The sequence below is a fragment of the Rutilus rutilus genome (genome assembly GCF_951802725.1).
Source record: "Rutilus rutilus genome assembly, chromosome: 12".
NCBI classification, from domain to species: Eukaryota; Metazoa; Chordata; class Actinopteri; order Cypriniformes; family Leuciscidae; genus Rutilus; species Rutilus rutilus.
In genome coordinates this window covers 29,658,825-29,682,524 of record NC_140217.1, presented here as the reverse complement: position 1 = coordinate 29,682,524, position 23,700 = coordinate 29,658,825, and the positions used below count along the sequence as shown (strand labels likewise).

Sequence of the window (23,700 nt, the reverse complement as noted above, 5' to 3'; positions counted from 1 at the left end):
CTCCACTACATCCCTGGATAAAGGTATAAGATAAATAGTATCAGCAGTTTTCCAAGCACAGAATTCATGTACTGACCTGCATTGGGCAGCAGTGAGGACAGGGCTCTTGCTCTTTCCTCCGCAGTGGGCAGTAACACTGACCAGCCACTCTGAAGCACGGCCTGGGCGGCCGCCTGCACAGTGTTTAGCACCCCAGCGCTGCTGGCCAGTGTCACCACCGTCTGCTTGAGGTTATTAAGCAGCCCACTGCCCAGGCCCAGACCCAGCTCCTCAGGATCCACCTGGTTACTGATGGCTGCATGGAGCTGAAATACATTAAGTATAATAATGATTTTCACTTCCAAGGGAACTATCCCTTTAAGAGGACACATGCTCTACCATTCAAACTGTTGTTTTAGAATATATAAATGCACATTCTGTCATACAAATGGAAGAAGCCTGAAATTTTCAATGACTGACCTGTAGTCTGAGCAGGTTGAGAGCGGCCACAACCATGCATTCTTTCTCCTGTGGCGGTGGCCAATCAGAGCTGCCGTCCATGCCCTCGCTGACCTGCCGCAGAAGCAGGTCCAGCTGGTCGAATGTCATAGTGCATACGTCCACCACAAATGGTACGCGGAGCCCCACAGACCATTCAGAGCATGACGACCATGCAAAACTCTGAGACACAGAATATATGAAAGATAATAAGCATGTACAGTTAAAGGCAGTGTACAGCGCATCACATCTTGGTGACTGACAGGTTATACCTGGCCAGGGCCGCAGGAGATGCCCACTATGTGTTTGGAGTTGAGCCCAGGCAGGGCTTTAGGTTGCTTCTTATTGGAGAAGAGCGTGTCAAAGTGCTGTAGTTTATCATTACTTCCCCAGCTGTGCACCTCCCCTTCTTCAGTGAGGGCCAGGCAGTGTGTAGAGCCAACCGCTACATCCACCACCCTCTTACCTAAATTGACAAATAACGAATATTAAGAGTAGACTTGACATTAAATGTAGATGAAAACTGATGACCAAGCATGAAATGGAATTTTCACACTTATTCCACAATGTAACATTTACAGGTGAAACAAGTCAATTTTCAATGGGGGTAAACTTTTTTTTTTTTTTATTGAAAGGAGAGACTTGATTTTATTCATATTGAATTTATAAGATCTGGATTATTAAAAGTGGCCATTCCATACCCCATGGAGCCAACTTGAATGAGAATAAGCAAATTACTCAGTCAGCACTGAGATTTTGGTGTTTTGAACAAGATGCAGAGGCCCAAGGTCACATTCACCCTTGAGAGCATCTCGACATACCCGAATGGGAATACTGCTTTAAATCATCCACCATTTGCTATTAATGGCATAACCTTTATTACATTAACGTTAGACGGCATAAAATTCAGCAGTAGGGGGCGCATACAATCATGGTGGGGGAGGAGAGAGAGTGAGCAAGAGGGAAGTTTGAAAGAAAACTGTAGTTAAGTGAAAAGGTCAGAGGATTATCACAGGAAAAAGAAGGGCTATGATCAGGCAAGAGCTTTAGGATCCACTTTCCAGCACTGGAGAGACTAAAGTGGGACCAAAACAGACTCCGAGGTTGCGTTGTTTCTGCTTTATACGAGAGTAACATTGGTTTTGTTATGTTTCACAGAACCAACATGTTTGTCTGGGGCTGGTGTGCTCCTGGCAACTAACAAAATAATCTTGCATATATATATATATATATATACTCATGTACTTGCATGTTCATTTTTTGTTCTTCCTTGTTCTGTGTTCGACATCTTCGTATTATTATTTTTTTACGAAGTTTGTGTATTTTGGGGGCAAAGCAATGAAGGGAGGGGTGTGTTTGTTTGGGTTGATTTCAAACATCAACAGTGTTTCTCAGTAGTCGCACATTAAACTACAGTAATGTCTAAATATTTAGCAAATGGTTAAAATATTTGTATATACCTTAAATATATTATTCAGTTTTATTTTGAACAGTTTTAGTACTTAAACAGCATTTCTAATTTTCATTCAAGTTTTTTTAAGTTTAATTTATATTTTACTTTGTTTCAATTATCATTTTAATTCTTTCATTTAACAATAACAACAGTTATATTTTGATGAAAGAATAAAAAAAATAAAAAAAACTTCAGTATAATACGTGAACTAACCATTTCACAAAGAGGAATTGTTTCCAATCAGGAGAATGTAAAAAATAAAAGTTGTCATGTTGACTGCGTTCAGGTTTTTAAAAACCTGAAACGTATATTTTGTGAAAACAATGGTTGAAAACCAAGGAAAATGCTATGTACCTTGTAGAACGTCAAGCAGTTTGGGATAGCGGACATGTTCGTCAGTGCCGTGGCCGAGTCTTTGATTGTCTCCTTTGCCCCAGGTGTACACCTGTCCATCTTTAGTAAGAGCTACAGAGAACTGGCTTCCGCAGCACACCTTCAAAATATCCAAATCCTGCAGCTTCTCCACAAGTTTTGGCGTTTTACATCCATCGCTACCCCCACGGCCGAGTTTACCATAGTCCCCATCACCCCATGACCATACCTGACCTGTAGGGAGTAAGAGAGAGAAATATGATCATATCATCCACTCATCATCTTAAACCCACTGCTGAAAGTGCTCTTTTCAGATGTCATACCATTCTCAGTCACAGCAAGGGTCTGAGCATCTCCACTTCCACAAGCCACATCAATCACCTTAAGCCCCTTTAAAGCGGTTACCAGCATGGGAGTGGTCTGGTCCTCACTGGAGCCTTTAGAAACAAGGTAGACAACATTTCACATTGTCCTGAGGTAAGATTCTACATGTCTCGGTATAAACAGTAGTGGATTTTAGCTGGGTTTATACTGTAGATATTACCATGGCCCAGCCTGCCGTAGTTTCCCCGGCCCCATGTGTACAGCTCTCCATCTGCGGTGATCGCTGCACTGTACGTGCTGCCACATGCAATGTGCATGACTTGCTTCCCCGTCGGCCTCCCTGTGAATACTGCAATCATGGTGGGTTCCTCTAAATACCTGTAGAAACGCAAGAATTATACATAAGTCACACAACATAAATTGTGTAAAAAGAATGAAAAAGAACAAAAGAAAAATAAACATTTTTTAATTCTTTTTAGATTACATATTTGTAATTTACTTTCTGGATGCCTTCATCTTGATTGGTCAAATCACAACACTGAATGGTCAAATATTTTCATAATTAATGCTAAACTGTACTTCACACTGTCCATGGCAACATACCAGCACTTGGCCTTAGAAGACTTTCAAATACATTTTTCCCCCTTTGAACATGACACGCTGTTTCAAGCTGCAATATCGTTTCAAAGTTTGAGATAATTGTTTTAAAGAAATTAATATTTTTATTTAGCAAAGATGAATTAAATTGTTATGTATAATTTCTATTCCAAATAAATGATAATGAAAAATGAGCACCAAAGTATATTGTAATGATTTCAGAAGCCTAAAAAATTTGCTTTGCCATCACAGGAATAAATTACATTTTAAAATAAATCAAAATATTTAGTTATTTAAAATTGTAAAATTTCACAATTTTAGTGTATTTTGAACAAATAAATGTTCAAAATACATTTATTTGTGTGTGTGTGTGTATATATCTGAGAGAAATTATTGAAAGTTTGATGAAGTTGATATGCTCTTACGTGGTGTCTCCATGTCCCAGTCTGCCTCCATCTCCACAACCCCAGGAGAACACCTCCCCATTAACTGAAAGAGCCAAGTAGTGCTGCCCATCAGGATGAGCTGCAAGCTTCATTATTTTCCTAGATGACAATGCGTGGACTAGCATTGGACCCTGACGGGGAATCACAGGTTTATTGGTTTAGTATGCAAATCAAAAGTAGAAAAATAAAGAGAAATCTGTCTCAGCAACAGTTATACGCACAGTCACAGTAATCTGTGAAGTATGGGGGGAAAAAACAAAAACAAGACATTCAGCTAACAAAATGAGGGACTCACTAGAGTGGTGCTTTTGTAATTTTGTGTGTAGACAGCACCAGTGATGGTCAGAATGAAGAAACCCTTCTCTGAGCAGACAATCTGTGTGACGCCCAGGTTCGACAGTGCTTTGCACTGAATTGGTCCATTCACATTAGCATAAGGCTTCCATCCAAGCAGACCCCAACCGATCACCTCCTGCAGTGTACCCTGGAAGTTGAACAACATAAAGAGATTGAGCTCTATTAAGAATTATTTTGTTTTTCTCATTAAAAGGGATTATAGCGCAGTATCCTGACAGCACAGGGACATAATCCCATTTAAATGAGAGTTCCCTGGGGCTTTCTGGAGAATCAAGCTGCTTCAGCACAAACAACAAAAAGGCAACCAGGTAGATGACACAAGGCTAAACTACGGTTACTTACTGTATGACACTGCAAATAAATTGTCAGAACATGACTGAGTGTGTTGCATGCAGTACCTTATTAGAAGTGGGTGAGCTGCACTGCGGGGGGCTGCATGGGGCTGCCAGGCGGTCTAAGTGTGCCATGACGACTACAGCTGTCTGCCGCAGATCAATGGCCAGGTCATTATCTTGAGGCAGTGTAAGGTAGCGCAGAAAGCTCTCGTTTGGGCTCAGAGGGGCCGAAAGGATCTGAGAACAAAAGTAGTGAGATATAAAATCTGGAAGAACAGCACAGTTCTAAAAATTTGATTCAGTGATTCAATCTCACCTCGATCTCCTCTTCGGGAACAGGCTCCTCCTTACTGCTGTGGATGTTCTGGAAGCGCTGCAGGAGGGGCAGTAAAGGGGCGCTCGTGCCCTGGGTCGAGCGCTCATTATCCATCTCTCTGGTTCCACTTTCCCAGAGCCTCAGCAGCAGCAGAACCGCAGACAGCAGCTGACTACAATACAAACACACGCAAAAGCAGGTTAGAGAGAGTATTTATGAATAAGACCCTTCAGTTCTTCCAAAACTCTCGGAAAGAAAAGTCAAATGCAAGGTACAAAATTAACTCTCGCCAAGGGCCAACTGAGAGTAAAAATTGGCTTTCAGTTACAGATTTATAGGAATTTTAGCATAACGCATTTTGGACCCTGGTCAAATGTAACAGTACTCTGAATACCTGAGAGTTCCTCGCTGCACTGCGAGCTCCAGCAGGATGGCCAGGGCCAAGTGCTGATCCTGCAGGGGAATGTTACTGGCAGCTTTTCCACTAGCACTTCCATGGATGTCACTGAAAAACAAAATATAAAAGTAAAATAAACTTAAACTGCACTGAGCATTAGGAATGTGTGAATTTATGATCACTTTATGTTAAAGTCCTTTTAACACTTTATGTTAAAGTCCCTATATTTAAACCATTTTCCCTGTGATAATTTCTTCATGCCTTAAAATCAAGTTTTTTTATGTTGTTTATATGTCTATGTGGTGTTCTTTAATATGAATTTGCACATGGTTTGTCTTAAAGCAACTCCATTGCTGAGTATTTTCCCCTTAAAGCTGCAGTGGAAAAAAGACAGTCTCAAAAAAGCAGTTTGAAAACACCAGTGTTCCTTACGCCACAAACTACCTTATAACCAATCATGTCAACGCTTGGGCGGGCTTTAGCATATCATTAACTGCTGCGAAGCAGGGGAGTCTCAGTATTATTATCAGTATATCCCAGTATATTTTTCTGTTGATGTGAAAAATCTGGTACATTTAGTAATATAGCAGGTGAATTTTGTTTATAATGTATATTAAAATGCTATGATGAACTATATGCCTTTCTCCACACGTTCTAAGTTGTTCAAAGCATTTCTTATAGAGATGCACCGATATGAAAATTTTGGTCAATACCGATAATTCTTTATATTTGAACGGCGATAACCGACAGCCGACAACATATATGGCTGAATTAAACCAATATTTCCACTTGCCATTGTTTACTACAGGGTGGATCAGGTAGTCTGTGCTGGTGTGATTGAGTGGAGGCGGGGCTAATTTGCATATTCGTAGATCGGAATATACTAAATGAACAAGGGTGTAGAGTTACATTCAAGCCATTTTAAGGCATGAATAAATTATTTTCACAGGAAAAAAAATGTTTAAATAAGTCATTTTGGTGATTAAAGATGAGTTTTAAGGGATACAATTGACTATCACTCTCTCTCCTCTCCACCTATAGCTGTAAGATTCAGTAAGAGTTTTTTTTTTTTTTTTTAAGAACTCAATAGTTTTATTCAGTAAGGATGCATTAAATTGATCAAAAGCGACATATTAAGCATATCAAGTGGTTTTTAATATTGATGATAATCGAGCTCCATATTGAAATGTCACATATCATGTGACAGTAAAGACTGTAGTAATGGCTGGTGAAAGTTCAGATTGCGTCACATGACTAAATTAAATTTATAAATATATTAAAATGTAAAACAGTTATTTTAAATGGTAATAATACTTCACAATGTTTGAATGTATTTTCAATCAAATAAACATAGCCTTGGTGGACTTCTTTTAAAAACATTTTGCAGTGCAAACTTTTGAAAGGTAGTGTAAGCTTTCTAGACAAAAACCTACGACATAGGAAATAATACCACTACTTCTGCATTTGGGAATAGAGAAGATGACAAGTAAACCTGAGGAATTTGGTAGCCCTCTCAACGACCTCCAGCCAGACGGACGACACCGTGCCCTCATCAAACAGAGTGGCTTCTGGGAGAGCCCGAAGAGCGTCCAGAGACTCCTGCAGTAACTCACTGCACAGGTCTGCATCATCACCTGAGATGGCACAAACACGCCAGTTAATGAGTGTGAATACAAGACTTTTTATATAGAATACATTTTAATGCTTTAACAGCAGTCATTGTCATGCTGTGCTTTAGTTACAAGATATTTCAGACAGTCTGCACTGTCAAACTCAGAAGTTGCATCTTCAAATTCTATTCTTTCTATTTGAAGCTTAATGGACACAAACACAAAGATAGGATTATCAATTACAAATGAATGGCAAAATATGACATTAGTGCAAAAACTGCTGCTTTAATTATATACTATAACAACAGAGTTAAAACAAGTCTCAACACCGTAAAACTAACATTATAAAACAATTTACACAAATCAATATGGTCAACAGCCTCTTATGCACTCACTGCTTTATTCTTAAATGAAGCTCTGGATGTGGAGAGTAAATAGTAAAGCAGGCCTTCTATAAACCATGATCCCATCCAGCTCTATGTACAATCTGAAAATGTTCTCTTATGATGTCTCTTTTTCACTAAAGACTGAAAAGCCTGAACACTGTAAACTTTAACACAGGATAAACATTTACCCTTTCTCTCATACATCTGCCTCCTCCATTTTCCATCCTTATTTTTTTCTCTCATATTCTCTTAACTATAGCAGTTCTCATTTGTTCAATGGAATGCGCATATGGCTCAGGTTTCAGGGCGGCTTTATTTCCCGGGCCAGAGAGGCTGTATCCACCCATTCCCTGTGGACACGGTGCAGCACTGCTCTAAAAGGATCAAAACTATATCTCCTACCAGTCTGTAAACATCTGCCCAGACTCAGGGTTTCAGCTACAAGCAGAAAATACATTTCTGCTCACGTTTGCCCTCAAGTCTGGGTTAAGCTGCAAAGTCGACCTTTTGTAGCACCACTACCTATCTGAAGTGGAGATTAATATCCGGCCCAACGGAAAAACAATTTCATGTGCTTCACATTAAGCTCATAAAACCTACAAGTTGAGCAATAATTTGGCCCAACAACTGTTGTAAATGTAGGCCACATAAAAAATTGACAAGGACTCATTAAAAGTCTCTAATGTGTTACACTAGATTGATACATTAGTCAATAATATCATGGGATGCCTTCATATGCTTCATGCTCAGTAATGCTTGTCAACATTTCCAAAAAACGTGTTTTGAAGAAATGGATTCTGGTTTTTGGACACAATATTCTGTCTTTGCATGTCATTTCTCATGCGGATCGGTAAGACACCGGAATCCTACAATGGGATCATGGAGTAAAATACAGTATCAAATCTTCTGCAACCTTCACATTACATGGAAAGATTTCTGAACAGGTGATCCATATATATACAACTTCATAAGAGCCACAGAACAACTGGATATTCAGATAACACAGGAGAAAGAAGTAAAGTAGCAGAAAATTCTCTGATTACGTTAAACCACTCTTTCTAAGAAATGGATTTTAAAAACCGATGCCTTAAACATTTTGTCAACAGAAGTGTTGTTATAATCAAAGCCTGTTTCGGGCAATGGATGCTGGGTAATCTGCAAGCAGTGCTGAGTAGATTACTTACAAATTGTAGTCGGTTACTGATTGTACTGATGGATTGTTAATAACAATCCATTACATTACACATTTAAGGTAATATAATCTGAATACTTTTAAATTACTTTTAGATAACTTTTGACCTAACTCGCTCATCACTTTGATTTGAATAGGATAATCTTGTACCATATTGATACAAAAATCCAAAGTGAAAAAAAGAAATATATTTTCCATCAACAACATGAAGTGCTTTAAATATTATATTACGTCAAGGTTTCCCAGACTGGGGCTCATGGTGGAACTGCAGAGTGATTGTGAGTTCATGAAAAGATATTAATTAAATTATAAACATTAAAAATTAAATAATATCAAAATAAAACACTTCCTAAAAAAAGATGAAATATTTTATTTACCTGCATGTCATGTGACCATTAACCGACATCAGAGAACCGTAAACTTAAGATTATTATTATTGACCTAACTAATTAACTTAAAGGGCACCTATTATGCAAAATTCACTTTTACATGGCGTTTGAACATAAATGTGTGTTGGCAGTGTGTGTACACAACGACCCTATAATGATAAAAATCCACCCAGGCCAGTGCTTTTTTAAAATCCCCATAAATCATAAGCACGGTCTCAGAACAAGCCGTTCTCAGATTCGGGGCAGTGTGACGTACTTTTGCACAAGCCCCGCCCACGACTGTTGACGGATACTGCAGTTTTAGCATAGACATTCTGAGTGAGCTAAACACAGCAGCTGTAGACAAGAATGTCTTCTATCTAAGCGATTGAAGTGTTTTGTTGTTGGATGCAAGAATGAACATAGCAGTCTTCATTTACTCTCGTTGTTCTTTGAGGATGGATCTGTACAGTTCGTGATCCAGCTTACAGTCTCCGAAGCGACAGGACTAACGTTACTGATGATCACGGCAGAAATTAAAGTGAGAGCGCTAACTTTATGACAGCTCATCGAGTCATTTTACAGATATAAAGTTTACCAGTTTAATTAAGCACCCCCTGAAAAGGTGTGCATATATTTGTTTACTGTTAGTGTTTTGTGTAATTCGCTGTGTATGTTGATGATAATGAAAGGGAGAGAGAGAGTTTATGGATAAGACTTCAATGCACACTTCTTATACTGTGTTTATCCAGCTCTTACAGTGATTTTCTGGAGTCAAACTGATGCTTCATCTTTTGTGCGAGGTACAATAAACTTCATTGAACTCATCAGTATATTTTTGGCCATCATTCGGATGGGGTCCGCTACAGCAGGCTTGTATTAATAGTGGATAAAAGCAAATGACAAATACGTTATAACCATAATTAAACTAAACTATACCTGTTCTACCTCCAAACAGCATATATTCTCTGGCTCTGTGGGCATTATTGTCCGACTCTGGGTCGAAATGAAGAGAGTTTCTGTTTTGATATTATCATTCCGTGAGATAGATTGTCTTGACTGCGCGTGAGGCTCCGCCCTCTGGGCTGGCAGCAGCTGCTCATTTGCATTTAAAGGGATACAACGGCATGTTTTTCTGAGCCCCAAAAAGTGACAATTTAAACATGCAGTAAAAAATGATCTGTTGGGTATTTTGAGCTAAAACTTCACATACACACTCTGAGGACATCAGAGACTTATTTTACACCTTGTGAAAAGGGGCATAATAGGTGCCCTTTAAAAATCTCAGGGGGTACTTCAAGTAAATATATTAGGTCAAAGAGGTTCAGCTGGCAAAAAAGTCAGGGAAAACCTGCATTGCATGTAAATATGAAGATTATTCAGAAAAACATGAATTCCTGGATTTGAATGCATTTGGAAGGCAAAAGCCTTCTAAAGACAGCAATACGTGGTTAAATGACTCACTGAGTGATAGTTCAAATAATAATTAATGTGCTTTTCAGGAGCTGATTAGATATGCATTGTTGTAATGTTGAGCAAATTAAATTATGTGTGTAAATCCAGTGATCAAATGCTGTATGGGTCTCATTTTTCAGTGATAGGCACATGACTAGTGGCTGGTCTGTGTGAGCAAATCCGGAAAACCTTCTGAATGTGTGTATATATAAGCAGTAGGGTTTTTTGAAAAGGAAAAAAAAGTATTAGGGAGAATAAATGTACTGTGAATAATTTACTGCCATTGTCAGAATTACATGTAATCATGAAATCAATCAAAAAAGTTACTGTATTCTGATTATGAGTATTTTAAAACCTAATATAAGTACTTAATTTTTGGATTACATGCAATCAGTTACAACCCAGCACTGTCTGCAAGTAAACCTGATGGCCAGCCAAACCATGCTGGAAATAGCTTACCTGATCTCCAGGCTCGGCGGAGAAAGGCAAAGGCAAAGGAAAGTGCTGCTCTTGATCCCACCCTGGCCAAACCCTCCACTCCTTTACTGACTGGCCGAGTGCTAAGGAAACCGACAAAATATTTCAGACCATTATTTCCATTGCTTCTAACCTGAGAAGTTTAAAAAGTAATCCAACTTCAAACAAAGCTCTTTTTCTCAAACCTTTTATTATCGATGGCAGAGAGCGGAGGGCTGGGGGGACTCTTCCAGCGCACTTTGTACTTTTCCTCCATCATGCTGTGGGTGAGTGAGATGAGGTAGCGCTCCAGGATCACCAGTCTCTGGCTCAGGCGCAGGGAGGAAAGTGTGCTCTTAGCTGTCTGCGAAGACAGCTTCTGTTGGTCGTCTACCAGCGCCATCAGACAGTCCTTTAGTTCTCCAGGTTCTGTACAAATAATGGAATAAATACATACATAAATTATGGATAAATAAGCAAACATTGAAACACATAAAATGCCCCTAAAATTCAAGATATTGGGGCAAAAATGCCCCATCTGATTTTGTCTCATATTTATTATCATATGATATATAGTTAAGCAATATCACACGAGCAACAACTGCAATATTTCACGAGTGCAGTGTTTGTCCTAAATATCATGTTGATTTTATACAACAGTTCAATAAATAAGTTAATATTGTGTTATATTTTAGACACAATATTGTCTATTTTTGCTCAATTTTGCCAACGAAAATATTACCTATAATGCCAGCCAGTAAAACTGTTGTGTGTCTCCGAGCAACACACAGTGGTGTTTCATTACTGAATGAATCCAGGTTTTCAAAAAACCGGGTGAATGAATGAACAAATGACTTGCCCATTAAGACATTTACCTATTGACAGTTTTAGTTTCTTACTTAGAGTATCATTTCATAAAAATTTAAATAAAACAATAATTTCATATGTTCATATTATAAAAAAAAAACAATGAATACATTTAAAACCCATTAATCTCATTCCATTATTTATGCAATTTTAATTGCAGTGCATTCATGCCACCTCTGAGCTGCAATAAATGGTCTGTAAAATGTATCTAAATACTAATTCAGATGCAGCTTCTGTAAAAAAAAAAACATGGCTGTTGTAGACTAAAAGTTTGTGGCGCAATAAATTCTGTTGAATCAAATAAAATATTTCTTTATGAAGCTACTTTTTCCTCATGTCTATTTGATGCTTTTCTAATTTAAAACAATAATGAGTTTGAATTATACTTTGGGGGTAATTTCTCAGCCAAAACTGATGTGCGATTAATTTGATTAATTAATCAGCACATCATTTAATTAATTAGAATCTTTTTTTTTTTTTTAAATGTAAATCACTTGACAGCCCTATTATACTGCATATATTTTGGTCTACTATTTAAAATATTTGAAATATTACAAATCATAATATAGTATCAAAACTGTATTTAGAGCCCTGCTCACGAGGGCTTTTAACTTTTGCTACTTAAATCCCTGACTACACAAAGGTTATAAATAGTCTCTGTGTGATGAACGCCATAAGACATTAGCATTTTATTGCAGTTTTGTATATCATGATAGCACTTATTTTAAATCTCACCGTTGCACCAATTAACTAAGAAATATCTTTTGCTTTATGTGATATACATCTTTAAGTCGAAAAGCACAAAAATGCAAGTATATATAGAATTGGATCTAGTAATAATGATGTCGTATAACAATGGTTGATGCGACATGAGCCCTTGAAGTGCATTCCAATCTAAAGCCTTCATTATGCTTGTCTGAAACTGTCTGCCTGGCTCCAGTGGACGGTTGTTACTGATGTGCATGCATTCATCTCTGCACAGCCACTGGATAAAAGCCTCATACATGCAGACAGGGTGAATTAAAATAGCCGATCTTAAATCCATTTAAGCCTTATGTAAGCCAAGCTGCCTAACCCTCACAGGCCCTGAAGCAGCGCAGTCTATACAGCACCAAAAAGATGTTATAGTGCGTGGAAGTGTGAGTCTGAGCGAGAAAAAGAAAGGGTTTGAGCACGTCTCACAAAGATTAAGATGACATGCTTTTACTTTCCACATAGCTAACAATTTGTTTCGCTTTAAATGGGCTCCCACAGAAGCTAAAAAGCACCAGCATCCGTTCATTCCCCACAATTCAACATTTTGATTTAGTAAAGAAGTAGTTGGTGCTGTTATCAGCAAATGTCCTTTTTTCCTCACCACTTTTATCACTAAAACAATGGAGAGATGACAGGAAATGATAGGGCTCTTCAACCGCTCTTTCAAGGGCCAGATTATTCAGATCCAAACACGCAGGCTATTTTACAAAAGGAAAACTGAGAAAAAAAAGATCTCCTACAATCCATATCTTTATCAATCTGCGTAAGAGAAAAATGGCCATCTGATAAAGAGTTCATTTTACATGAGGAATACGTTTAAAAACTCTTTGACCAAAAAATACAATAAAAACAGCCGTATTTTTAAATACTATCACGCTGCATAATATTTTTGTGAAAAAAATGCATTTAATTGTTTTAGTGCATCCTTGAATGAATAAAACTTCATTTCTTTAAAAATAAATAAATACCCAAACTTTTGAACAGTAGTGTACATAAATATGGTAACTTAACTGTACCATGAAATCTCTTAAGATACAATGTTATAGTTTAGTGTTTATTCTGTGATACGTAATATACAGCGCCACAGAAAATAATTATTTAGTTGTTGTAATAAAATATTTTTCAACCGTAGAATAAACACTGATATAGACATATTTTTGCAATAGGATGTTAAAGAAATCCAATTATAGGCTAAAGAGACCTATATTTCACAATCATGCTAGTTTTACTATTATGATTGGCAGTACATTTGGGTGGGATATGTCATTAATCAGAGGGGTTACTACCATGCTGATGGAAAGCCACATAGGCCCCCCATTAAAATGTTCTTATCATCACCCACCAGAAAGCTGCTCCACCTAGAACAGTCTGTAAACACACAGGGCACTACAACCACACATAGGGTAAAAATAACCTCGCAGACAGTATGTACAGTCACCCGAGCCCCGAACACCTCATGCGCCAAGGGGACCCAGAAAACACACACACAAACCGAGACACATGGAGGGTCACACACTGCCAGAGAGGGAGTAGGTCACCTGTGTGGTGACAGGGCTGAATAACTGGGCCACATTTAGATGTGGCAAATCCATCTGCTATCCAACACTACAGTGCTGTGCTGAGGGGAAACACGGCCAATGGAAACTGCTCAAGGGTTTGCACTCAGATGTCATATACTGAGGAGGGAGAACAGTGTGTGAAGTTGGGGCCGTTGCAGGTGATTAGATGCAGGATGTCACACGGCGAAGTTAATAATACTTAGTCAAAAAGAAACGCGTTTAAAATTAGAATGCATTAGATGTACGTTCTAATAAACGCATTAGATAAATTCTGTCATCATTTACTCACATTCATGTCGTTCCAAACCCGTTAGACTTTCGCTAATCTTCCGAACACAAATGAAGATATTTGTAATGAAATCTGAGAGATTTCTCTCCCTTCATTGACAGTCTACGCAACTACCACTTTGGCTTTAAAAAGTTCATAAAGAGATCGTAAAAATAAGCCATATAAATTAGAAATGCATTTTAACGTTTTCGTTATCGACCCGATAAGTAAATAAGGCGACATATTAAAGACAATAGATGTATTATTATTTCCTCCAGCTGAGACACTTCAGATGCGCACTATTCGCCATGATGGCTTTGAATTGCTTGAAATATGATTGGAATCACTTTGCAAAGTTAAGTGCAAGTCTGTTATATAGAGTACATGAAATTATTATGAGAACACTACTGTAAAAGAAAAAACATGTTTTAGCGTGCTGTTACGGGAAGAGCGCATATACACCTTCATGACTTGCACAGTCAAGTTCACTTGTGCATTTGCAACCTTTCGTGCAATTTTAAGTAGTAATATTATGTTTAGTGTGTGTGTGTGTGTGTGTAAATGCATCCTATATAAGATAAATCCTATAAATATGTTTGGTTAAGTTAATTAACATCGTTAGTAAAGAGTTCCAGTTTACATGTAACCATCTTTAGATTTAGCGCATGCAGCTCAAACAGCAATGCATGACATTAAAAACTATGATTGAGACTGTCATGTTCATAACATTATAATGAGACACTATTTTAATAAAATGTTGCGAATTCTTTGGGTTTAGTTGCCGTGTTTCAGCGCGTTGTTATGGAAAAGCACTTCCACAACAAGAAGTACTGATTAGCACGTAACTTGATTCAAGTTCACTTGTGCATTCGCATCATTTTGTGCAGATATAAGTTATAATATGTTTATGTTGTATAAAGATCTGATTAATCTCACATAGGATGACGTGTTTGGTTAATTAACAGCAGTAAAGCGCTCCAGTTTACCAGTGATCCAGTGACATTAATAACTATGATTGGGACTGTCATATATACAACATTATATAGAGAACACTATTGTAATAAAACATTGTGAATTACAAATAACACAAATAAATGACATAAGTATGTGAAGCTGGGTCATTAACAATTTATGTCATGCAGTTAGATTATCTTAGAAGTTGGGAGTTTATCACACTGAGCATCTTCAAGAACCTGTAGCCCTGGTAGGAGGAAATTTCCATTCTAACCCTTTAACCCAATTCTGCGTCTCTGTTTGTGACCAGACCATTTTAAGCCGATAAACTCTGGGAAAGTTTTCAGTGATCCAGTAATGGAATTAATTCAAAGAATCAGTCCAAAACAGTGCTAATGTAAAGAAGGCCAGGCTGATTACATCAGAGAGAATTGAGACTCGCATTGCGTTTTTAGTGAATTATTCATTCCAGTGCGTGCATTGGTTTAAAATACGAGCTCTGTAATATTCTGTCACGGTTTCTGAAAAGCACAATTTTGGTGACGTACAGGAGTCGTACAGTAAACGCGGCTCTCTCGATCACTGATCGCACACTGCATTTATGTACAGACACATTTCAGTACATTTGCGTCGTTTCCACACATATTCAGGATAAAGTTTGATTTGTCATGTGTACGTTGCTGTGTTTAGTAATCATTAGTTTATGCAGTCAGGTCAAGGCAGTTGTTACTTCATAACGCTGGGAGATCTAGTGGGAAGTGTTCGGCGCAGAATTCTCTGTTATATATATCAGATCAAACAGGGCTGACATGGAAACCAGGAGAAACATTGTGCCATGAAAGAAGTTAAGGGGTTTCAGTCCACAAATCACCAACACTCACCATGGATTTAATGTAGTAACAGTTTAAAGGTGTAGGAAAACTAACACTTTGTGGCAAACAAGCACTTTTATTTTTAAAAAGGACATGAAATTACCACTATAACCAGTAGTTGGCGGCAGTACACAACATGGCACTTAGCCATTTCCACTCACTAAAATATGGAAAGTCTCATGAAAAATTAAAACCTTTCTTCAAATTGTGACTGAATTACACAGAAAACAAGTAAAAATGTCTCCTTGTAAAATCACTGAAGCTGTCGGTTAAGAATGATACTATAGAACAGGGGTGTCCAATCCCGATCTTGGAGGGCCACTGTCCTGCAGAGTTTAGCTCCAACTCCAATTAAACACATCTGAAGCAGCTAATCAAGGTCTTACTAGGTATGCTAGGAATTTCCAGGCAGGTGTGTTGAGGCAATTTGGAGCTAAACTCTTCAGGACAGTGGCCCTCCAGGACCGAGTTTGGACACCCCTGCTATAGAAGAACAATGGTACATTTAATAAGAGTAGAATATTTAAATTTTCCCTATAAAAAAAAAAAAGGTTTTTGGACATTAAAGTTGTTAACAAAAGTTAATTTTATCTGCCTATCAATTCAAGCTCAGTCCTTCACGGTTAAATTTCCAATAAACAGCCATGTAATATTATTAGTAACTGCACTTGTTAAAGGGACAATAAGTAGCTTTTTAGGTATTTTATTATCTCAAATCAATATTTTTATTCATAAATATGCCCTCAATGGTGTACAAATACCTATGCCAATGATCAGACTAATCCTCGTAAACGAAGAATTTATTATCTTTATATACATGGGACGGGTAGGTCCACAGAGGCTTCCATGTAGTTCCGCCATCTTGAAAAACTATAATAGCAGAGAGGGACAAAAAGTACTAGGCCAACGCGTTTCCACAACACGTTTTCGGTCAGAGCCAGCGTCACGTGACTGAAGCCAGCAGAAGCGGAGGAGCAGAGCAGTTGAGAGGCGCTTATCACTGCCGCGGCAAGTTTAAAAGGCTGCACTGCACGGTTATTTATACACCGTTCATTCATACATACATATGAGTCACAGGATAAGGAGTCCTCGTCATCGAAAAAGTCCAAAATAGACCGTAAAAGGAAACGTGACCGGAGATTACAAAAACAAGGGTTAATGTCGGGATAGCTAATGCAGGAGAAAGCTTTCAAAACAAGAGATGCTGAAGTTGCCTGCTTTCTTCTCGACAGGTAAGTCAATGTTACGGTCTTAATTACAAGCTTATTTTTCATTGCTTGGTTGTGAACTTTATTATATAGATAGTAGAACATTTATAGTTATATCTATTTATCTATTCATAGTAAGTTAAACAGGTTCTTTGATGAATAGCAGCTATTGAGTAAAGTAACGTTAGAGAAGGCACGAATGATGATGATATCTAACAGTGCACGTACTTCAAAAATATAACGAATAAAGGCGGCATTACTACTAACTACCATAGTTAATGTTTTTCACAGTCAGTAATTCATACTGTAACATTCTTTTTTTCGTTGATTCAAGTTTCAGTTTGTTTTAAATAACAAACCTGTTCACCCGAAGAAAAACTCGAAGTGCTATTATAAGACATCCTGTCATAGCTTTTTAGTACATAACGGCTACCGTAGATGCAACGCACATTTGAAAAAGTGAGGCGCTGGAGAGCATTATTCGTTTGAATGCAAAATACAGTTTCACCACTAGATGGGAGAAATTCCTACTTAGTGTCCCTTTAACAAAACAATAGCAATTTTATGATTCAATTAACTTTATGATAAATTTTTATGATAAAATTTGCTCTCAAATGTTAGCCTGGAGCCCTGACTAGTTCTAATATTATGTTTATGCTGTAGAAATATCAGATTATTCTCATATATGATGCGTTTGGTTGAATAATTAACCTGCTAACAAAGCGCTTCAGTTTCCCGGTGTTCTTTCAGCTCTTCAGCTTTAGCGCGCAGCTCAAACAGAAATGTGGTTATTTTAAAGAGTAATTATTAATTTAAGATGTTTATTTTTCAAAAACAAACATGAGGGTGAGTAATTAATGGCAACATTTTTAATGAATTTCTGAATGAAACAGAGTGAAAGATCTTGATATGTGTTTCAGAAAGTATTTTTTTACAAGTTTCTTTTAGTATGCGGGAAATCCTGTGCCAATGACGTATGAGTGGGATGATGACCTTGCAAGATGGCAGTCAGAGGATGCAGTTATCAGCATGTTGAGTTCAGCACTCTCTATTTGAACCCCGAGTATGTCAATAAGTATCACCACCCACCTGGCTGCCTCCCCCAGTCCCACATCTCAATGATGGAGTGATGGAAAGATGAAGCCGCCACTGCCTCCTCCTCTTCCTTCTTTTCCTTATCGTTTGTATCATCTTTCTTTTGTGTGCAATCGGCACAGTCCTCTGAGAAATTCAGAAGTTACAGAAAACATCATGAAAAGAAGCCAATTTCACAAATATATAGTAATCCAATAGGATTTAAGGATAATGGGGCTTTTACCTGGATGGGCAGACTCTTCTCTGTCAAAGACAATTTCTTCATCCTTCACCATCTCGTTCCACATCTCGCTCAGTCCTTCAGGAGAGAAGGCTCGCTGTAACACAGAGGAGATAGGCTGTTATATATAGGAGATATTAATTTATTATACTTAAGGAAAGAAGACTTAACATTAAACTAAAAATATAAATATATTGCTTTATGACACAAAATATAACATTTAAATATGTTGTTAAAAGTAAAACTACACACACACACAAACAAACATTAAAAAGTTCCGTACGCCATTCAAAAGTCACTTTGAACGGTCACCAAGGCTGCATTTATTTGATCAAAAATACAGTAAAAACAGTGATATTGTGAAAATATCACTATTTAAAATAGCTGTTTTTAAATGTAATGTATATTTAAAATGTAATTTATTCCTTGAATATCAAAAGATTTCTTCTTATTATTCGTATTTTTGTGGAAATCGTGATAAAAAAAAATCTAAAAATTATTTGATCAATTAGAAAGTTCAAATGACCAGCATTTACTTGAAATAGACATATTTTGTAACATTATATAAATGGCAGAGATCCTTTGGTGACCACTAGCATCTACAGCATTTCCATTTCAGCCAGCTAGTCAGCACAGTCACCTTATAATGCTACCAAATGCTCACTGAGTACTTGAGCAATAATTACTGAAACTCAGAGCCCAGACTCAAATGTATCAAGAAAAAAATGTATCAAGACACCAGCCTTCCAACTGTAAAAAGCAGAGAGACTTTCACAACCGTCGAGCCGATGCTAATAACAGCTACAGCACCTTGAGCAATACTCCAGACAAATGTCACAGAGAGAGACCCAAACATACAGATACACATAAACACCATTTTGGGGTGTTGATTTCATAAGTCATCACTGCACTACTACCAAGAATTAGTACTAAATTCATCCAGCGTTTTGAAACTGAATCCGTGTTGAACAATTATTCACAGCAGATGTATTTTCCCTTCAAAACATGAGGCAATATCTCTGCAACAAGATGTCAATAATCATATAGCGGTATAGCAAATTTGCACGCATCCTAATTTAGAAAATGTCACATTGCAGTGACAACTGAAAAATGTAAAATAGACAATCGAAAACTATAGTCATTACAGAATTGGACACTGGAGAGAAATAAAATTGCTGTACCACATTTCACACAAACCTATTTTAAAACAGTTAAATACCATGTATACGTGTAAAAAGATAAATGGAATTTAACATAAATGGTGGGCATATCAACAACCACCACTAACAAAAAGCTACTACAAAGCAGTACTACCTGGCTTTAGGACATGTACTATGGTGGTAGTACCAAATGTACTCTTTAAAGTACCGTGCAATATCAAAATATGAATATTAGTGTATATGAATACGGTAATCATTCAGAATCATTTTAAATTCAAATGAACAATGGTATTACATCGTACTTTTTAGAATACTTGTGTATCATTTTAGTAGAAATGCAAAATCGGTCCTTTTTAGGGTCACATCTTGTGACTTAATGTCCGGTTTCTGGTTCGTTTACATGTCTTTGTTGCTGTTCGAATGAAATATTAACGTAACATGGACAAGAGTTAACATGGACCATGATGACATGGCAATAAGATGGTTAATAACTACGGCTACACAATTGAAATTAAACCAAAATCGTGATATGGCTTAGTGCGAATTGTCAAATCACAAAGGCAGCGTTTTTTATAAGAGGAATCACAATTAGATTTCATGCAGCCCTATTAATAACATCTCATATCCCAATTTAGGAAGAACAACAAAATGATTCAACTTCTAACAATGAAGTCACTGAAACATAACCAAACAACAAAAGTTAAGTAACTGAGCTAGCCTGTCTTGTTTCAAGCAATAGTATCCCAAAATAAATAACTTATATATATATATATATATATATATTTCTCACAAACAAAAAGGCACCCAAACAGCTTTTGGCAAGTTCTCAATATTCATAAAATCAGGCTGCATGAGAAGTCTCACAGTAAACACCAACAGGAGGTCAGAAAAATAAGCATAAAGAGACTTCTGTTTGCTTTGAGAGCTCTGACAGCAAGGCACATTGACTGAAATGCTGTTTCCCCATTGCTAAGGGAACCATTTTCAGAAACACACAATACAAGCTTTTTAAGTTTAAGACCTCAAGCGATACTTTTAATATGCAACTGACCAAAAAAATGTCTCTACTGCCATTCAGCATCAGTACTCACCAAGAAACAAGATACAAAAGATTTTCAATGTCAACAAACAATTCCTGTTTCTGCTGAGACTTAGTACACTACCCACATTGCTAAATGTTGACCAACAGTGCAACCAAGTAGCTTTCGGATAAGGACTTCAATACATCGCTGCCCCCTTAAAAAAAACATCAACACTCTATATTTAGCATCAAGGCTGGGGCATCCTAGGCGACAATATTTGGACCGATGACAAAATTTACCTGCAAGTCTATCTTCAGCCATTTGTCATGGAAGCGCAGCTGGGCATCAAGGGAAAAAGATGGAGACGGCATCCTTCCCTCAGCTCTCCCGGCTGCAGATGCAGCCTTCCTTAAAGAGACACATTCACAGATCAAACAACAAGTTAACACTGTGGCGTGAAGCTTTGACAAGCAAAACAAAACACATCATGCTATCTAGATCTCATTAAAATGACTATCCCACCCTAGTTAATATTGATGATTTGCATATAGATTTTCTCAAAGGCACAGTAGTTCAGTCATTGCGGTACAGTGTGTAGGTGATGCAATCTGGCAGTTTCAGATAATTGGGAACCATCTTCATAGCCAAATTCAAATATTCATATAGCATAATACATGGTGTTGAACATTCATCCTATTCCTAACAAACATCTAATGCATTACAAAAACATTACAATAGGCCTAGAAATAACAGCAAGTAATTTTAAAGGGATAGGTCATCCAACATTGAAAATTTGGTCTTTCCAAATCCAGAATTTTTTTCATGAAAAGAATGGTGAATTAATGATATTAGCCTATATCTCAAAATCAAAATAGTCCACACTACTCAAGCACTATATTTCAAGTCTTCTTGCATGATATATTTGTCAAACGCACCAAAATTACGTCAGGTCGGTCAACCTACCGCCAAAACTCGACTATCTCGCGAACGCGCGTACAGCCGTTGCCGGAAGCCAGTGATTATGGTTTATAAAGTTTTAAATATGGATATTTTTCTTACAAAAAAACACACTGATTTGCTTCAGAAGGCATTTATTAACCCACTTAACCTATAGATTACTTTTATGATGGATGAAAGAACTTTTTGGAGTTTCAAAAACTCAATATTCAATACTATTACAAAGCTGGGAAGAGTCAGGATATTTAATATAACTCGGCTTGTGTTCGGATGAAAGATGAAACTCATATAAATTATGAGATAATTTAAATTTTTGAGTGAAATATTCCTTTAAATATTGAGATCAAATCATTGAGTCAATGATTGGAACTCAAGAATCACCCAGATTGATTCTGCGAAAAAGATCAAGCAATTCTTGGAATACAAGCACACACCTATAATGGACATTTTTTTTATAATTTTGAATCCCTTATGTGATTTGACATATTTTGTCACCCTTCATTGTCATTGCACAACACATTCTTCAAAATGGCTTTAAAATGATATAAGAATATTGGCATACGTTTCATTTTTATGTGAACTGTTCCTTTAACTTCAAGCCTAATCAACCTTGAAATGTTAAACTGTCTTCCACCTATTCCTGCAACGCATGAAAACGAACAAATTAGAAATATTTAACATAAGCAGTAAAATATGAATATAAAATCATTAAAAAAATACTAAAATATGATTGTGGAACTGTGTTAAAGCATACAATCCTGATCGAACAGGAGAGCATCACTAAAATAATTTATTAAAATAAACTGGGTGTTGGCTTGGTCACATCCGTATCTAATCTCTTATGTCAGCATCTACATGTGAGTAAAATAGTGTTGTTGTTTTAATCAACAGATGATTGATGTAATGCTGCAGGTTGCTATCTGTGAACGGTGTGTTGTTGATGGAACTCAGGCTGTCAGCCGCTAGCAGCTACAAGACAGAACGTTACCAAATACAGCGCTCTGGCCTGCTATTCTTCAACACACTACAGCCTATTAATACCGCAACCCAGCTACCTTTTCCTATCCTAAAAGTCATAACGGAATCAACGCATTTTTTACCTGTTCGGTTGTCTTATTGAATCCTTACTGCTTCGGTCCTACCACCAGCTTCACTGCACTTTAATGTCGGCCATGTCGTGTGTTGATTGACAGTATTGGCAGCCAAACAGATGCAGAAGAATCAGATGACGTACATCAATCGGAGGGCGGGACGACGCAAGGGCCAATCACAGGCTGGGATAAAGACACATGGAGCACGGCGTTCATAAAAATTGAGAATTTTTAAAATGACGTATGTTTCGTTTACAGTCTATGGTTTTACCGCATAAACTATAATACACAAATAAGTATTTTTCTTGGACTTGACTATATTTTAAGGAAAAATGTATATCAATGTATAAGGGATAGTGTATATCATGTACTTTGACCTGTCACGATTTCTTTGCGTTTTTCACGATTTCAATAATTTTTGATTCCACTAGGTTATCATGAGGTGTGACAAATGAATTCATAAAGTACAAATATTCAGTATAGTTTCAAAATTAATAAGAGGTCATAACATTGCACGCATAATTTTAAAAGAATTAGGAGTTTTAGATGCCACACCACAGCACCAATTTTTCTTTATTTAATTAAATGTATTTTTCATTTATTTAATTGTTAATTAATTTAGCATTATTACAGTGTGAGTAAAGTAAAAATGTAGGACTAATGAAATCCTCTATATTTAAAATGCCCTTGTTCTGAATTAAATAAATATTTTTAATTAAAATTAATATTATTGCTTACTAACCATGTCTCAAATAAGTAAAAAACAATAAAGATAAAAAACATAGAAGACAGAAAAATATTACAATCAAAATATTAATCATATTTATTTTAATAAAAACACTTTTTTTGTTGTTGTTGTCATGTATAGGTTTTAGGAATTTGAAGAAGATCGATTTCTATGTATACAATAATTGTCCAAAAACACAACATTATTAAATTCAATATCACAATTCAGAGAAATAAACAATACACTTTATAAACCAGGGGCCCAATCTTGTTCCTGGAGATCTACTTGTAGAGTTCAGATTCAACCCTAATCCAACACGTACCTGTCTGTAATTACCAAGTGCTCCTGAAGATCTTAATTAGCTGGTTCAGTTGTGTTTGATCAGGGTTGCTGAACTTATTTG

The 23,700-nt window shown here is 37.0% G+C and overlaps 1 protein-coding gene across 1 annotated transcript in view; it reads right to left on the bottom strand.

Moving 5' to 3' along the window:
- herc2 (HECT and RLD domain containing E3 ubiquitin protein ligase 2) overlaps positions 1-22,753 on the bottom strand; it is a 68,488-nt gene extending 45,735 nt beyond the window's left edge. Inside the window, exons 1-18 of the mRNA XM_084426797.1 lie at positions 22,580-22,753; positions 20,822-20,930; positions 18,344-18,437; positions 18,115-18,246; positions 10,748-10,970; positions 10,545-10,645; positions 6,567-6,708; positions 5,072-5,182; positions 4,678-4,849; positions 4,425-4,598; positions 3,965-4,153; positions 3,649-3,800; positions 2,847-3,004; positions 2,626-2,739; positions 2,285-2,536; positions 750-943; positions 460-660; positions 77-305 (exon numbers count right to left, since the gene is read on the bottom strand). Coding sequence (XP_084282923.1) covers positions 77-305; positions 460-660; positions 750-943; positions 2,285-2,536; positions 2,626-2,739; positions 2,847-3,004; positions 3,649-3,800; positions 3,965-4,153; positions 4,425-4,598; positions 4,678-4,849; positions 5,072-5,182; positions 6,567-6,708; positions 10,545-10,645; positions 10,748-10,970; positions 18,115-18,246; positions 18,344-18,437; positions 20,822-20,893 — 2,710 coding nt within the window. The 5' untranslated portion in view covers positions 20,894-20,930; positions 22,580-22,753. The remainder of the gene's footprint in view (positions 1-76; positions 306-459; positions 661-749; positions 944-2,284; positions 2,537-2,625; positions 2,740-2,846; positions 3,005-3,648; positions 3,801-3,964; positions 4,154-4,424; positions 4,599-4,677; positions 4,850-5,071; positions 5,183-6,566; positions 6,709-10,544; positions 10,646-10,747; positions 10,971-18,114; positions 18,247-18,343; positions 18,438-20,821; positions 20,931-22,579) is intronic.
- Positions 22,754-23,700: the final 947 nt, after the last annotated feature.